This window comes from Ovis canadensis, chromosome 17, assembly GCF_042477335.2.
Source record: "Ovis canadensis isolate MfBH-ARS-UI-01 breed Bighorn chromosome 17, ARS-UI_OviCan_v2, whole genome shotgun sequence".
In the NCBI taxonomy this organism is placed as follows: Eukaryota; Metazoa; Chordata; class Mammalia; order Artiodactyla; family Bovidae; genus Ovis; species Ovis canadensis.
This window is the reverse complement of record NC_091261.1, coordinates 65,624,528-65,642,676: the sequence shown is the minus strand read 5'-3', so window position 1 is coordinate 65,642,676 and position 18,149 is coordinate 65,624,528. Positions and strand designations below refer to the sequence as shown.

The window sequence follows — 18,149 nt, the reverse complement described above, 5'->3', positions numbered from 1 at the left end:
GGCCACAGCTATTTTTGAAATATTTGAGCAATATTTCTCTATACCTGAACTCTTTCAGGACGACATTCTTCATTGTCTTTGATGACAGCTCCTCAATGACACTTGTTGGTTTTGTTTAAATAGCTGCCTGAAAATCATCTGAGGAGGGGGAAACATTTAAAAATTCAACTTCTACTGGATATACTACTAGTTCCTGACTTCAGCATTTGTCTTTAAAGAATTCTGAATGCACATGGAAATCACAGGAAATGAGAAATGTACTTTTTTTCTAGGGGGGGGGTTCATGTGTATTAGTTAGCTATTGCTGCATAATAAGTCATCGAAAAACTTAGTGACTTAAACAACAAAAGAGTTAAAGGAGTCTGGTACAGTTTAACTGAGTGTCTCAAGCACAGGGTTTCTAACAATGTCTAATAAGGTAGACTGACCAGGGCTACAGTCATATCAAGGCTTGACTGGAGGATGATCCTCTTCCAGTCTCACTCACAAGGCTTGTTGGTGGCCATGAGGTTCTCCCTGTGGCTGGAGCCATCAGTTCCCTGCCTTGTAGGCCTCTCCATAGGGCAGCTCACAACATGGCAGCTAGCCTTCTTCAAAGTAAGTGAAAGTGGGCAATCTAATACAAAAGCCACAGTTTTTGTAACCTAATCTTGGCACTGAAAAGCCATAATTTTTCTCCAACTTTTTGTTAGAAGGAAGCCACTAATCTCCTCAGTGAAGGGGATTTTGCAGGGTCTGAATACCAGGAATACATGATCATAGGGGGTCCACTTTAACAGCTGCCTGCCACACTATTTTATCTTTTTTTTTTTCCTCCCCCCAGATTAGTTCTCAGACCAGGGATCAAACCCAAGTCCCCTGCAGTGGAAGCATGGAGTTCTTACCACTGGAACACCAGAGAAGTCCCACATACCATTTTGTCTTAAGGTGGATTATCCTGGCATTTTCTTCTAAAGCTAAAGCCCTCTGACTTCACAGTTGTTAAATAACAATGTCTTCAGAGATCCAGAATTCAAAGGGTTTGCAATAAGCGCTAGTCCTTCATTTTGGATGGTGAGCCTCCTTCCACAAAGAAAAAATAGGAAATTGTGTAGAACAGAATCAACAATAGAGGTTCCCTTGGTCTCTATTTTAATATAAAAGCAGAAATTTTAAAAAATTGTTTTTGGCCTAGTCTCATGGCTTTTAGGATCTCAGTTCCTTAGGATCTCAGTTCTTCGACCAGGAATTGAACCCAGGCCATGGCAGAGAAAGCCCGGAATTCTAACTACTAGGCTACCAGGGAATGCCCAAGAAATCAAATTTTAATGATGAACTCTCAAATACTGCAGACGTGGATGTAAAATGGCACAGTCACTTTGGTGAAGAGTTTGACAGTTACCTTAAAAAAATAAATTTAAAAATTTAAATTTATTATATCACCCAACATTCCATTACTAGGCATCTGCTCAAGAGAAGTAAAAACATATGTCCACAAGAAGACATATGTTTACAATTGTTCATAGTAGCATCATTTATAATAGCCCCAAACTTGAAACAATCAAAATGTCCACCAACTGGTGAGTAGATACACAAAATGTGGTATAGTCATCCTTCAGTATCCTCAGGGGATTGGTTCCAGGAACCATATGGGTATCAAAACCCAAGCATGCTCAAGTCCCCTATATAAAATGGTGTGGTATTTGCATATAATCTATAATATAGACTTCTGATTTTAAATCACCTCTTGATTACTTATAATACCTAATACGATGTGAATGTTAAGGCAATAGTTGCCAGAGTTGGCCAATTCAAGTTTTGCTTTTTGGAACTTTCAGGAGTTAAAAAAATTTTTTTTTCTGGTTGGAGGGGGGATTCCCTAGCAATCCAATGGTAAGGGCTTGGCCCTTTCACTGCCAGGGCCTGGTCAGGGAACTAAGATCCCACAAGCCACATGGCACAGCCAAAAAGACAAAACAAAACCTGTAAAAAAAAAAAAAATTTCTTTCATTCCATGGTTGGTTGAATCCAAGGATGCATGAATCCCGTGGATATGCAGGGCCAACTGTATATCCATATAATGGAATACGACTCAGTGATAATAAAGAATAAAAACCCTGACATGCTATGACATGGATAAGCCTCAAAAACATTGTCAAGTGAAAGAAGGCAAAAAACACTTCTGTAAAATTCCCTTTATATGACATGTACACAGTAAATAAAGACAGAAAGTAGATTAGTGGCTGCTTGTGCTGAGAATGGGAACCAGGAGTACCCCTGCGAGATAGAAATGCTCCAAATTAACTGTGATGGTGGTATAACTGTGTAAATTACTGAGAAACACTGAATTGTTGAATTTCATAGTATGTAAATCACACTTCAATAAAAGCATTAAAATATAGTTTCAATAATAATAGAAGAAAACCTGAGCTTTCTCAGCATAAATGAAATCAACATCAGGTCTTCTTATTCCGCTTTCTTTTTTGCTCCCACATGTCTGGAATTTGGTCCTAACATTGAATTTTGGGACCTTGGTCTCAGATATGGCTAACTGTCAAATCATTAAACCAGAGAAAGTTGACTGTATTTTAATTATGGTCTCTCCCCCTCTCCCCCAATCCGGCTTTTTAGTTTGTTTCCTTTGGCTTAATTTTTAAAGGATTGTGCAACTGTTGGTTTAAAAAAATGCTCTTTCCTCTCTCAACCTCCTTTTTATCTCAGATGGAAGATAAAATTGATATCCCACTTTTCACATGTTTGCAGAATATGATAACCACTTTTGCCCCACCGACGAGATTAATTTCAATTTGGCTACTGGAAGTTCATGGCTTAATCATTTTCTACATTTTAAAAAATATCTTTACCTTTATCTGACAATTCTGGAAGACTGAGGCAAACTTTAGTTGTTTCTTCCCTATCATTTCCTGAAGTAATTTCAGTTCTTAAAAAACTGAAAAGCTTTTAGTCACTCTCCCCTAAAAGTTATCTGCTTCCAGTTTAATTGAAACACATTAAAAAACATTAATAAATAAATAAATAAAAAGAAAGAAAAGAAACAGGGACTATTGTGCTGGCTACCAGGCTAAGTTAAAGTAAAACTTCTAAATGGGCCAAGGTCTAAAGTTCGCACATTCTTGTTAGGTCTGTTCTGTCTACACCGAAGGAGCCCCCATTATCCATAGCTCTACCAATCATGCACAATTTCCTTTTGAGTCTCATGAATGAGGAAAAAGAAGTTCAAGTGAGGGAAACTGGGTTCAAATGAAGGTCAGATACCCAAGAGAGTTTTCTGGTTAGTGTTGCTGGGGTTGAAAAAGTGGGGAAAAGGTAACCAGATGTGGGTGTCCCCGGGAGGTTGTTCGATTCCAACCGTGTAGGTCTTGGCAAGGAAAGACAGGACGGCCTGTCTTTGACACCTGGCTGACACAGAGAGCCTACCGTGTGTGAGGTGCCGGGGATACAAAGAAAACTATGGCATGCTTGTGTTCAAGCTGATTTATATGTAGCAAGACAGTCTCGTCCTAAAGACACTCGCAGTCCATTTTCAAAGTTGCATCAGGTGGGGCCAAACACGGATTTTCCTAGCAGTCTAAGAACGTTGAAGGCTTGAGGGGGGCGGGGCAGAAACGCTTCCCTTCGGTCCTCTACACTAGGCCCGCCCTTCAGGCGAAGACAGACACGCCCTCTCCGAAGGGCAGACCCGCCTCGAGGAGGGAGGATCCGGGTAGGGCCGGCGGTCGGGGCCTCACCCGACCCCCGCGAACGCGACCCAGCGCGGCGCCCGCTCCTCACGTGTCCCTCCCGGCCCCGGGGCCGCCTCACGTTCTGCTTCCGTCCGACCCTTCCGACTTCCGGTAAAGAGTCCCCACTCCATACCTCCGCGCCCACCCGGCATCGCCACGCGGCACGTCTGTGCCCGACCCCCGATGCGCCCGACGGCCGCAGCTCCTCGGGGCCCCGCGGCGGCTATCGAGCCTCGTCGCTTCGCTGCGGCCAGGTGGCCTGGGCGGCGCTCGCTCGCGCGGCCGGCGCGGCGGGGCGGCGGCGGCGGGGCTCCGGGACCGTATCCATCCGCCGCCCCTCCCCCGCCCGGCCCCGGCCCCCCTCCCTCCGGGCAGCGCTCGCCTCCCTCCTCCTCAGACTGTTTTGGTAGCAACGGCGGCGCGGCCCGGCCCGGCTCCCGGCGACTTCTCGGTTTCGGCGGGCCTCCCCGCCCGTTCGTCGTCCTCCTTCTCCCCCTCGCCGGCCCGGGCGCCCCCCCGGCCGCGCCAACCCGCGCCTCCCCGCTCGGCGCCCGCGCGTCCCCGCCGCGCTCCGGCGTCTCCTCGGCGCGCCCGGCTCCCGGCTGTCCCCACCCGGCGTGCGGGCCGGTGTATGGGCCCCTCACCATGTCGCTGAAGCCTCAGCAGCAACAGCAGCAGCAGCCGCAGCCGCAGCCCGCGGCCGCCAATGCCCGCAAGCCTGGCGGCGGCGGCGGCGGCGGCCTTCTCACGTCGCCGGCCGCCGCGCCGTCCTCAGTCTCGTCGTCCTCGGCCGCGGCTTCCTCCTCCTCCTCCTCAGTGGCGGCGGCTAGCGCAGGCGGCGGGCGGCCAGGCCTGGGCAGGTGGGTGTCGTGCCTCAGCCGCCTCGGCTCGGGGCCTGGACCAGCTCGGGCCTGACGTCCCCTCCCCCGCGGCCCGCACCGCGGTCCCCGCCCCGTGACCGGCGGGACTGGGGGCCTGCAGTGGGGGTGGGGCTCCCGTCTAGAGCCTGGGGGGGTGGGTCGGGTGAGGGGGCGCCGCGGGATCCCTCTGGGAATGGCGTTGTCTCTTGCAACATCCCCACCCCCCGCCGCCAAACGGTCAAGATGGAAGGACTGGGCAGCCTCCCCCTCTCCATTTAAGTGTTTGGGAGGGGTTCACAGGTCTCGGCGATTGTCAGCCCTTGATCACCTTCTTTAAGGCTCCTCCGCCCCCAACGAGGGGATGCTTGGGGACAGCTCCCATCCCCTTTAAATGTTAACATGGAAGGGTCTTTAGGTTATCTGCCGAAACTTGCCAACTCCCCCGTTTGGGAATAACGAGGGAGGGGGGAAAGTTAGGGCAGCATCGTCCCCCCCCCCCCACGCCCCCTGCCTGTTAAAGGGGCAGCCGCGGGCTTATCTGGAATATCATTAGGGTCTGTCCAGTCTTCTCACCCACCCGCTTCCCTGCCCAGGAAGATATCGAAGGACCGGGTTGAGGTGAGTGGACAGGGAACCCCCTCACCCCTCCTCATTTAAGTGTAAGGCGGCGGCCGGGGGCTCCAGAGCTGCTCTGAAATTGTGGGGCTCAGTGCAGTCTCCTGCAGCGTCCCGTCCTCCCCCACCTAAGGAAGGGGTGGGGAGTGTCCGGCCCCCTCCAGGCCTCCCTCCTTCCCCCGCAAGGCCTCTCTGGCGCTGGTGGTGGCTGAGCCGCATTGCTGTTCTGAGGCCGCGGAGAAGGCCCCTTTGAATAGTGGTGGGCGAGGGCTGGACTGAGGACCGAGGGGGTGGTGGTGGTGGCGGCGGCAGGGCGCGAGCACGCTGTGTGTTTTTCCTCAACCCTTGCCCCAATTTATAAATTTCAAGAGGAGAGGAATCGCAGCAGGAGATACGGTGGGGTTCCGGAAAGCAGAAATGCGGGTGTTTACTTGCTTGCTCTTCCCCACTCCCCACCATGACCCAGGTTTGTGGTACAGACTGGAGGCTCAGCGTTGTCTCAGTGACGTGGGTCTGGCTCTGGAGGGGGTGTGTGTGTGTATGGGGGGGGGGGGTTGTCAGTTCGTATTTCACGAACTACGAAAATGCTTAGTGTTCAAACGGAGTAGCAAATGTCAATAGACTCCATTCCATTGTGGCCAGTGTCCTTAACTTGGGGAGTGCCGCCAGAGCTCACCAAGGGCACGCAAGTCCATTTCCCCGGTGCCCCATCCATGTTGCCGGCACTGCCATGCTTCCCTTAGGCCTAGGCGGGGTTGACAGGCTCGGATAAGGGTCCTCCTTAGATCTCCTGGCTTTAGAAGGTGAGATAAGGGGATTTTTTCATGCAGAGTTTTCTTTTTGAAAAAAGGTTTTTAGCAGTCGATTTCCAAACAATTTTCATTTGTGGCAGAAGTTATCCATCAAGATGATTCGGAGTTGATTTTTTAAGGAATTCTGCCTCCATGCGGGGCAATCGGGAACATTGATTTACTTGCTTTCTACCCTACCCACCACCCGTCCTCCCAGTTTCTCCTTTGAAGCATCTACAGATGCTTCCTGTCAAAACTAGTTCAGAAAAGTGGGGGGAAATGCTTATTTTCCCAGTTCTGTCCGTGTAGGGTTCTGTAACTTCAGTTCCCCGTTTTCCGTGGCATCCATAGAGAGAAAAAAAAGGAAAAAATTTAAACATAATTTTTATGAAAAAGGGTGCACTGTTTTTTCCTTCTTGGGATCAGATAGGAATCTGGGGATTTCCCTGGTGGTCCAGTGGTTAAGACTTAACCTTCCAGTGCAGAGGGTGCAGGCTCCATCTCTGGTTGGGGAGCTAAGATCCCACATGCCTTGGGGCCAAAAAAACCAAAACATAAAACAGAAACAGTGTTGTAACCAATTCAATAAAGACTTTAAAAATGATCCACATCAAAAATCTTAAAAAAAAAGAAAGAAATCTGGCGGATGTATTCAAACTTGTTCAAATAATTAAAAATTAAAACTTAGGTTGCATATGCTTTCTTAGGCTTAAAAATTATAACAATTTGTTCAAGAGTGGCTTGAGTGATCAAAACTATTTGGAATGTTTTCCTACCACAGATCTTTTTTTGTTCCTTGAGACTTTATAAACATTTAAGATTTAGATTCTTGTTTTAAGTTCTTTTATTTGAGGCATGAATTGTAGCCCTTATTTTTCGTTGATAAATGTGTGATGTTTCATTTAATGAGTTGAATTCACATAGTGTGAAATTTTGTTCCTTTACATGTTTAATGTACTTGTAGAATTCCTTTCAAATTTGAATCACTGTTACTGATGTCTTTGTAAACTAATAACAGTTTCTAGAGTTTCTTCAGTTACACTTGTGTGTATCAGCAGTTAATGTGTTTCTGGGACCAAAGGTGAATTAAAAAAAAAAATGCAGCCTTGGGTTTGATATGTTTAGAGACAATAAAGTATTCTTGAAAGTCTAGAAATTCATGTCTGCTTTAAATAGTACTACATTTCATCATATTTGACCTTTTTTTCTGTTGTAAATAGTGGATTTTCTTGGCTTTCAAAAATTCTCTTTGTCATATGTTTTAAAGGTGGCTGTTTTCTCTTAGAAAGTTTGATTATAATTTTACCTTAATCCAATTCTTATTTTTGCCACTTTGATTTTTATGTAGTTTTAGTAATTGTGTATGTTATTTTGTATTCAGCTGTTTTCTTTAACACCACATTATGAATTTTCTTAAATTTTTGCTCAACCATTCTGTTGTGGGGATTTGGTCTTCCACATTTTTTGCTATTGTAGATAGTGGTGCAGTAAGCATCTTTTTATTAACAGCTTTTTCCCTTGGTCTAATTATTTTCTTAGAGAAGGTTCCCAGGAGTGGTTTTACTGGGTCAAAGGGCTTCAAGATTTTATGCTTGGTAGTGCCATAATTCTCTTCAGAAGACTTGTGTGTTCAAGAGGTGGCTCTTTTTTTAGAATGGTTTCTTCGTAGGTTGTTGAACTTTGGGGGATTTTCAAGGGAAAAGTTGGATTTACTGTCAAGTGCATACACAATTTAGTGCTTTTGTTATCTGTTTATCTTGGAATTCAGTGTCTCTGAGGATTTAATAATGTATGTGAAAATGTCTTGAAAATTGGTAATACTCAGGAGGACACATGGTATAACTATTGGGCTGATTCTCATTAGAGGAATGACAATCTTGAGGACCTTATTCTAAAACTTTTTCGTTTTTTTGGTTAACCTTCCTCATTCATCTCAAAGTATTTTTTAATCAGCTGCTAGTTTATGATTGAAGTATTTTTGGTAACTTTTTTTTAAATTTCATAATACTTTTGGGAATTATCACTAGTTAAACCTTATCTCTTTCTGTTCCACATTCCCTTCCCCAGTTTTAAAAAAGAAATATATATGTGTGTGTATGTACATAGATATGGATATGAGTTTACAGTCCTATTACTGTATTCCAGATTCTAAGTAACGGGCTTCCACGTTGGCTCAGTAGGTAAACAATCTGCCTGTATTGCTAGGAGACAGGAGACAGTGGATTTGATCCCTGAGTTGGAAAGATCCCCTGAAGGAGGAAATGGCAACCCTCTTCAGTATTCTTGCCTGGGAAATCCCATGGATAGTGGAGTCTGGCGGGCTACAATCCATGGGGTCACAAAGAGTCGAACATGGCCGAGCACTTAACACGTTACTAGAATTTCTTTGGATACAGGATTAAGTGTAAGTGAAAATTTTTAGTAATTTTCAGTTTAGGACATTACTGCTTCTTTCTCTTAAGGTATTGTGATTTAGAAATTATGCTGCAGTTCATTGTAATTATTTATCATGTTTCCTTTTAAATATTGGTGAGATTTTCATGTCTTTAAATTTCTTATAGAAGAGCCTAAAGAAAACTGCATTCATTCAACACGTAGATTCATTGAAAATCTGTGTACAATAGAGATGTAGGTGCTTGGGATATTTATAAAAGAAAAGATAGCTCTCTGCCGTTGTTTACTTTGTTGGGTCGCTAAGTCGTGTCCAACTCTTTCGACCCCATAGCCTGTAGCCAGACTCCTGTCCATGGGGTTTCCAAAGCTGGAAAACTGGAATGGGTTGCCATTTCCTTCTCCAGAGAGTTTTCCCCACCTAGGGATCATACCGTTGTCTCTTCATCTCTTGCACTGGTAGGCAGCTTCTTTACCACTGAGCCACCTAGGAAACCCTTTTACATTCTGATGTGGCATACTAAGGGAGTGTGGGGGAAGAGAATGGGTTGCAATTCTAAATGGATCAGGGGAGGCCTTGTTGAAAAGATAACGTTTGAACAAAGTTTTGAAAGTATGGTAGTTAGCCATTTGCTTTTAATCAAGATTAACTAATCATATGGCGCCAATTGTAGTTTATAAGGTTTAAACTGCATCATCCTTTGCTAATTCGTTCTTTTATGGGGATATTGATGGTAGTCAAATTTGAAATTAATCCAGAGATAATATAGATGGCTGTTAAATGAGGTACATTTTTGTTTTTTAGTTGGCTTTTTAATTTTACCTTATCAGTTTAATTTTCATTTTAAATATCTAGAGAAAAATACACTTAAAATTTTTTTTTATTGGTTAGATAGTATCACTGACTCAATGTATATGAATTTGAGCAAACTCCAGGAGATAGTAGAAGACAAGAGCTGCAGTCCATGGGGTCGCTAAGAGTGGGACATGATTGAGCGACTGAACAACAGCAAGTTGATTTACAGTGTTGTGTTAGTTTCAGGCGTACAAATAAACTTTTTAAGATTTGGCAAAAACCTACAACAAATGGGTTATCTTTGACAAAGGTAAAAGTAAGACTGTAGTTGCTTACACATTTTGCATTCTGAAAAGTCAGCACAGTGCATGCTATCGGTCACCGTGCTTCTCTTTTGGTTAAATGTAAATTTGTATTTTCTCTGTTTCTCTAATTAGAGAGACAGTTATACTTTTACACAGGGGATGTTAACTCATATCATAGCTATTTAATAGACATATGTTTCAACTTAAGGGAGTTTTTTTTTTCTAAGTTGTTACAGCTGTGTTAGCACTTATTTTCATCATTGCAGAGTGTGCTTTTATACCTTGAAAAGGATTTTTAAGCTTTCATAAAATTTTTTCCCCTAGAAATGTAATTTTCTATTTTGATGAGATAGTAATAGTATTTTGATATCATATTAAAGGTTTAAGCCTAAAGAAAACCCTATCTTTGTATCTATTTTAAATGATTGTGACTTTGATGGAGATACAGTTTATTAACAGGTCTACCTGCTACTGTATCTTTTTAATTGAAAGTACTTGCCTTTTTAAAAAAAAATACATCTGGGTCATCTATGACTGTTAACCATACCATTTTAAGAGGTCCAGACAGTGATCTTTTTAAGGAAGATTGTCATTAAGAGTAGATTGCGCTTTCCTCTTGAAGTCTTTTTGCCTCCTAAGATGTTAGACTTCAAAAATAAGGATATATTCATCAGAAAATTTACTGATCAGTGAACATGAAGCTGGTATCAAGCTTTTGAAAGGTTGTAGCACCTAAGTCTAGAATTTGTAATGTAGACATTTTTGATACCATAACCTTTACTGACATTATTTATGATTAGAAATAGGTTGAGCTGTATCTTAATTTTTTTATGTATCCTCAAAGTTTAATTTTCTACTAAAAATTTTTCTTCTCTATATATATATTGCGAGCACACACACATATTGCTTTGGGGCATTCAAACATGTATAGAATGTGGTCCACACTGCTTACAATAGAGATGAGAGATGTACTTAAACCATTGTCCAAATCAGATTTTCTCTTGAAATTGAGAAAGTCCTTGTGTATTTCCTCGTTTGTATTTGAAAGTTCTGTTGTTTATAAGTTGAAAAACTGTGTTTTTAAAAAAGTGCATTTTAAACGCTTAATTGTAGAAGAGTGCAGAGGATTTTTTTTTAAGTCCAAATTCATTTATTTAGCATTTAAAAAAATTTTAAACACTATTTATTTATTTAGTTAACTGTGCCAGGTCTTAGTTGCAATATGTGGGATTTAGTTCCTTGACCAGATATTGAACCCAGGCCCCCTGCATTGGAAGCATGGAGTCTTAGCCACTGGACCCCAGGAAATCCCCCCTGAATTCCTTTAAATTAAAATCTCTCACAATCTTTTTTTGAGATAACCACTGTTAGAAATTTGGTGTATGTCTTTTCAGACTTTGTGAAAACTGTTTTGGATTCAAGAGTATATATTGTCTTTGTAAATATATTTTTCCCTAAATCAAGATTTTAGAGCATAACAAAATAACAGAAAATCTTGTCTTAGAAGGCAAGAAATTTTAACCTTTGAGAGGTTAGGGCACTTGCCCAGAGCAACATATTTGTAGAATTTTGTTATATCTCCTTCACTTTCAATAAGTGCTGCTGCTGCTGCTAAGTCGCTTCAGTTGTGTCCGACTCTGTGCGACCCCATAGACGGCAGCCCACCAGGCTCCTCTGTCTATGGGATTTTCCAGGCAAGAGTACTGGAGTGGGGTGCTATCGCCTTCTCTGTCAATAAGTACAGACAGAGACATAAACAAGATCATGCTGTAGATTTAAAAGAAAACAGCCACAGTCAGTTTTTGCCTCTCAGGATATGTTTTGTAACCTCGATCTTGGCTCAATGAAATAGAACGTCTGTTTGCCCATCTTTTTAAAAAAATACGTGATTCTGTATATATGTGGTGTAAAATCTGCTTAAATGTTAAATCCGTTGTTTTGTTATTTTTAGTAGTATAGTATTGTTACAAATCTGGGTTGTTGATGAAAATTTACCGCAACTGTTAATCTTAGGCTTTATTTGCTTAAAATTATTTGCAGTTGTATTCATGTGAAAATTTGAAATTCCTTTTAATTTAAAATAATTCTTACGTAGCTTGCTTATACTTTAAGCCTTGAACTTGAGTCAAGTTGCTATAAAATATCAGTTTCATGCCATGATTAGTAGCTAGCAGCATTTAGGGAACTGGATAAAATGGCATGCTATAATGGACTCTTTGTAATTCTCATCAGTTTTGTGGTGCATGGCTTATTTTTACTGAGTTTCAGAACTTCAGAATGTTGTCCTCTTGAAAGTGTTACCTTGAGAGACTATCTACAAGTGTTGTCAGTGTCAGATATTTTTGATTGTCACTTTGTTCATATTGCCTTTTATAAGTTGTATGCTAAAAAATACTCTTAGAGGTAATCTTTGTAAATAATCTAGAGTAATCCTGATTATAGTCTTAGTTTTTAAAAAAGAAAAGTCTTGTTTTGAATTAAATTGTACATTCTTCTTTTGGAGCTCATAAACATTTTTTGTGGACCTTGGGTAGTTAACTATTTTCATTCCAAAACACACTTGAAAATAAGGTAGAGAAAAGACTTAAGGTCTTTATGTTGAACCTTGTGCCGATTACAGAAAGGGGAGCACTTCAGGGTGTCTTCTCACTTCATACATGGTTCTGCTTTGCTTGTTCTTTTTATATGTATATTTACGTGTGTGTGTATAATTTTGTTTATTTTTGGCTGTGCTGGGTCTTCATTGCTAAACACAGGCTTTCTCTAGTTGTGGCCAGCAGGGGCTGCTCGCTAGTTACTGTGCAAGGACTTCTCATCGCAGTGGCTTCTGCAGAGCACTGGCTGTAGAGCTCTCAGGCTCAGCAGTTGTGGCACGTGGGTTTATATGTCCTGCAGCATGTGGAATCTTCCAGACTAGGAGTTGAACCTGTTTCCCCTGCATTGGCAGGTGGATTCTTAACCACTGGCCCATTAGCCAAGTCCTTTCGCTTGCTTTTTTGATTTATAGATTGCCAGCAAGTAGAATGTTTTAGGGGCAAACATTGGTAGCAATGAGAAGTAATAATAGTATGATAGGAAGTTAAGAGATGGGAAAATAATAAAAAATAGACACAAGACCTCAAAAGTTTATTATCATCATGGGTGTTTTGACTATAAATTGGTAACTCCATACTTTTGTACACCCCAGAGGCATTACTACTATTTTATGGCATAATGTAGTTAATTGATGTGCTCCTAATGGTGACTCATAAGACAAGGTTAAATTGTTTTTCATCTTTGAAAGGAGTATTTCAAACTGTAGGTGATGAACACTTAGTAAGTTGTAAGATCACTTTAGTGGGTCATGACAGGCCTTTTAGAAACATTTTTTTAAAGTGCAGTGCACTATAGTATCTTATTCTAAGGGTGAGAATTGTTTTAAGGAACATTTCAATTACTGTATATATACTGTGTTACAATTTAAACTGTAACTTTTCATTAATGTAGTCAAAGTCACTGATTTAGAGGCACTGAGATACAGTAAAAGGATTGAGAAAAGGGTTTTGCCGTTAATATCTACACTAAAGTTGCCAGATTTAGCAAATGAAAATACCGTTAAACTTGCATTTTATTAAAAAAAAAAAAACAGTTGATTTACAATGTTGTGTTAGTTTGAGGTGTACGGCAAAGTGATTCAGGCATGTGTATTCTTTTTCAGATTTTTTTCCCTCATAGATTATTACAGAATATTGAGAATAGTCCTCTGTGCTGTACAGTAGGCCCTTGTTGGTTATCTAGTTTATATATAGTGGTATGTGTGTGTCAGTCCCAAACTTCTAATTTATACCCCCCCAACTGGAATTTCTGATAAACAACCACTAATTTTTTGGTATAAATAGGTCCCAAATTGCATGGAACAAAATTATTTATTATCTGAAATCCAAATTTAACTGTGTATCTTTTATCTGATAACCCTAATCTGGACTAGAATTGGAGTTCATCCCCTCATGACTAAAATTTAAGTTCTGAGGACTGCAGCTTCATTTTGTTCATGATTGTGTAGTAGTCTTCTGAACCATGATTGACACTTAAGTGGTCAGATGGTTGAGTAAACGAATGGGCAAGTTACTCTCAGGCTCAGTTTCTGAACTTATTAAAGCGGGAAAGAATACCTTCCTTAAAAAGTGAGATTCTGCATTTTTATTATATTAATACATTGACACATATTAAGCTGTCAGTATTTTATGCTTTTTGGGTCACTCCCATGTATTTGTGGGATATTTATTTCTGTAACCAGGAGTCAAACCTGGGTCCTTGGCAGTGAAAGCATAAAGCCCTAACCATTAATAAGCCAGGTAATTCCCTCAGTATTTTAGAATTACACAGATTTGGAGTTGGAAGTGACTCTGGTGAGTTTTTAGTTTTCATTCTCTTTACTGTTGTAGAAATTAAGGCCACAGACATTATTTGCAAATATTCTCTCATCATTGGCTGCATAACTGACTTTAGAATCTTGTTCCCTCTTCTCTGTATTAATAATATGTTTCTTAAGAATTGTTTTCAAAATTTGATACTAATTTAGTATTCTAAGGAGAAATCTATCTATCTAGAAAAAGTTTCTCTATGTGTTCCAATTAGACTTTGCTATTTTTTGTTTTCTGACATATAAGTGGCAAAGTGTCTCTTTAGTCCTTTTAACTTAGGAACTGAAATCCAAAGTGAAGTTCCTCTGTTTCTCCCGGGCATGCTTTTCCTTTCTTGATCCTTAATCTGGCTGGCAAATAGGTTTCACTTTGTCTGTTAATTGTGATTGATAGGTGTATTGTTTGGAGGATTCTGAGATTTCATTTGGCTTTAGAGAAGAGATGTAGATAGAGAAAGGGGGTGGATTGAGTCTTTTTATCATGGTCACCAGAGGGTATTTGCTGACTGTAGCTTAGTAAACTTCCTGATTGGTTACTTCATGGCCAGATACTTCCCGCATACTCCATAGCCATGAGAATCTGTCACCACCTCAAAAAAAAAAAAAAAAAAACAAAACCCTCTCCTAAACATCTTTAATTGTGTACTGTTTCTGTTAAGAAACTTTTAGTGGCTCTCATTTCCAGCTGAATCACATCCAGACTATTAATGAATAGCATGTTAGTCAAGCCCCTCCACAGATTGGGGATGCTGTATTCTCTAGAATAAATCAAGTTGTGTCAGTCTAGTTATCTTGTCCTCCTAAGCATAGGTTTTTGAAGGCTTAGCCCAGATTCTCTTTTGCATGGTGTTTCACCATATTTGCCCTAGGAAAATGGGATTCTTCCTGTGCCCCTGTAGCTTTTGACAAGTTTCGTTCCTGTGGTATTCAGTGTATGGTGTCTTTTTATTATTATTATTATTTATTTGGCTGCATCAAGTCTTCGTTGTGGCACTTGTGCTCCAGACTGTGTGGGCTCAGTATTTGTGGCTCGAAGGCTTCATAATGTTCCATGGCATTATGTTCCCCTACCAGACATGGAACCCGTGACCCTTGCATTTCAAGGCCGATTCTTAACGACTGGACCACCAGGGACATACCATATACAGTGTCTTGTATTTAAGTGCAGCAGCTCCTCCACTTGGCAGGCTTTCTCCTTAGGATGATCTCTGAAATAGAAGCAGAGCTACACCACAGAACAAAAGTGGGTTCATCCCACCAATAGAGGGCTTTTTTTTTTTTTTTTTTTCCCATTTTGGGGAGGGGAGTGGGTTTATGGTCAGTGACCTGTGTCATTTTAAACTTCTCTGTGTTTGTTGTGTTTGAGCTTAGTTTGTTGTTGTTAAAGTTGTCATTTTCAGAGAGAGCAGCAGCAGTGAGGATTGATAGCTCCAGTCAGAAGAAAGCACTTAATTATGATAGAAATGAGAGATTTAAAAAAATAAGTAGGAGGAAATGATAGCTTGGGATGAGACAAATTATTCTGAAGGACAGAGAGCAGAAAGTACCATGCTTATTGAGTCAGTAATAATCAGCTAAAATTAAAGAGAATTAGTGGATGAAATGGAAAAACTTCTAAGTTTTCAGGGAGTAGTGTTAATTTGGGAGAAGACTAAAGTAGTTAAAATGCTGTTGCTGAAATTTTTGTAGACTTACAAACAGTGATACAGGTTCACAGTTCATTGAATAAAGAGTCTAAGACATTTCCAGTGATAACAGAAAAGATTATTAAGCAATTGTCTTTTGGGAAAAGATGCCAAATAGAATGTTCATATATTGGGTCTTTAAGTGTTTAAACTTTCTCCTGTCCATTTTGGACTTAGGATCACAGGGATATGCAGAAGAAATTTTTAAAATTTCATTGCTCAGTGTGCTGTGGTTTAGCTTAAATTGCTAGACAGTTATTGTAGTAAATTGTATTTTAATTAGACATACTGAAATAAAATTTACAAAAAAGAAGTTCACCCTTTTTAGTGTGGAGAGGAAAATGGCAACCCACTCCAGTATTCTTGCCTGGAGAATCCCATGGATGGACTAGCCTGGTGGGCTACCTTTCATGGGGTCACAAAGAGTCGGACACGACTGACTGACTGACTAACACTTTTTAGTGTATAGTTCTTGAGTTTTGAAAAACATAGTCATAAAACTACCACCACAATCATAGTATCAGCCCATAAAGTTTTCCTTCATTTCAGTCAGTCCCCTTCCTCCAAACCTGGCAATCACTGATCTATTTCCTAACATTTTGAAAGTGAAAGTCATTCAGTCCTGTCCAACTCTTTGAGACCCCATGGACTATATAGTCCATGGAATTCTCCAGGACAGAAGACAGGAGTGTCTTTCCCTTCTCTAGGGGATCTTTCCAACCCAGGGATTGAGCCCAGGTGTCCCGCATTGCAGGTGGATTCTTTACCAGCTGAGCCACAAAGTTTTGTCTTTATACAGCCTTTTGTGATTGCCTTCTCTCATGTAACAAAATACTTTGAGATTCATGTTACTGCATGTAACAGTTTCTTCCTTGTTGAGTAGTATTGTACTTTATGCAAGTACAATGGTTGTTTATCAAATCATAGACTTTTAAATTGTTAGCAGTTTTTGGCTATTACGAATAAAGCTGCTGTGAATATGTACAGGTTTTGTGTGGTCACAACACTTTTATTTCTCGATTAAATTCATAGAAATGGAATTGGTAAGTTGTATAGCAAATGTTTATTTAATTTTGAAAGTAATTGCAAAACTTCTAAAGTAACTGATTTTTTTTTTAGGATTTTCATTTGTAAAGTTCAATTTTGGCTGTGCTGGGTCTTTATTGCCACACACACGTTTTCTTTAGTTGCAGCAAGTGGGGCTACTCTCTAGTTACAGTGCATGGGCTTCTCATTGCAGTGACTTCTTGTTGCAGAGCACACGCTCTAGAGCATGGGCTCAGTAGTTGTGGTGCATGGGCTTAGTTGCCCATGGCATGTGGCATTTTTCTGGACCAGGGATTGAACTAGTGTCCCTTTCATTGGCAGGTGAATTCTTAACCACTGGACCAACAGGATAGTCCCAGTAACTGATTTCTAATTTCTCTAATTTCTTGGCAACGCTTGGTATTGTTGTTCAGTTGCTAAGTCTTGTCTTGACTGTTTGTGACTCCATGGACTGTAGTGCGCCAGGCTCCTGAGTCCATGGAATTTCCCAGGCGAAAACTGAAGCGGGTTGCCATTTCCTTCTCTAGAGGATCTTCCCGATCAAGGGATTGAACCCAAGTCTCCTGCATTGGCGGGCAGATTCTTTACTACTGAGGCACCAGGGAAGCCCAACACTTGTTAGGCTAGTTTTTAATTTCAGTTATTCTGGTGGCTATGTAGTGATATTTCATTGTGGTTTGACTCCATTTCCTTATGCCTAATGATATTGAACATCTTTTCATGTGCCATTTGTTTATTATCTTTGGTGACAAGAAACTATTTGGGATCTAACTTCTTTGAAAGTAAAGGAACTTCTGTATTTGCGTTGTCTGCCTTGTAGATTTACAGCATCTTGAGGACAGGGACAAGTGCTTTGTACTACTATGTATACATAGTAAGTGGTAGATTATTTATTGACTCTATGAACATTGGTTTCATTATTAAGCAGATGAATTTACCCTACCAAGGAAAAGTTGTCATCTCAAATGGAATATGGCATTTATTTTATAGGCAAACCATAACTTTTTGAGTACCTTGTGTTTGCTTGATTCTGGGGAGTACAATGGTAAATAAGCTAGATGCGGTCTTTCCCTTCCTGGAGCTTATATACTATTATTACGGGAAACAGGGCAGAAAGTTCAAACCTTTGATTCCCCACAATATGTTTGAGTTGCTAATGCTTACTTAATATGCTTCTGCTGCTGCTAAGTCACTTCAGTCGTGTCCGACTCTCTGTGATCCCATAGATGGCAGCCCACCAGGCTCCCCTGTCCCTGGGATTCTCCAGGCAAGAACACTGGAGTGCGTATCTTATAAAATATTGGAAGGAAGTATTTTAGATGAAGGGAAAAAAGGCTTATTGCTTTTTCAGAAGATTGGCCCTCTTCCTAGCATTCTGGTATGTTGCTAAGGGTCTTATTCCTTTTAATGCTTTTGAGATAGCCACTGATGAGTAACAGAAATCACTATGTTTGAGAAGCCTCCTGGTCTAAGCTTGTGAAAGCCGACTAGGGTCGTAATTGAAAGGGAGAGGAAAATGAGCTTCCTGTTCTGCT

The 18,149-nt window shown here is 41.0% G+C and overlaps 1 protein-coding gene across 26 annotated transcripts in view; it reads left to right on the top strand.

Annotated features, from left to right (window-relative positions):
• Positions 1-3,662: 3,662 nt before the first annotated feature.
• The window catches only part of ATXN2 (ataxin 2), a 99,836-nt gene continuing 85,349 nt past the window's right edge, over positions 3,663-18,149 (top strand). For 9 of the 26 annotated variants that reach the window (XM_069557887.1, XM_069557882.1, XM_069557884.1 and 6 more), the window contains exon 1: positions 3,663-4,582. In XM_069557887.1, the coding sequence (XP_069413988.1) occupies positions 3,906-4,582 (677 nt within the window). In that variant the 5' untranslated portion in view covers positions 3,663-3,905. Of the gene's footprint in view, positions 4,583-5,414; positions 5,664-18,149 lie in introns of those variants that run through there. The other 17 variants (XM_069557903.1, XM_069557902.1, XM_069557900.1 and 14 more) reach the window with 4 other exon arrangements.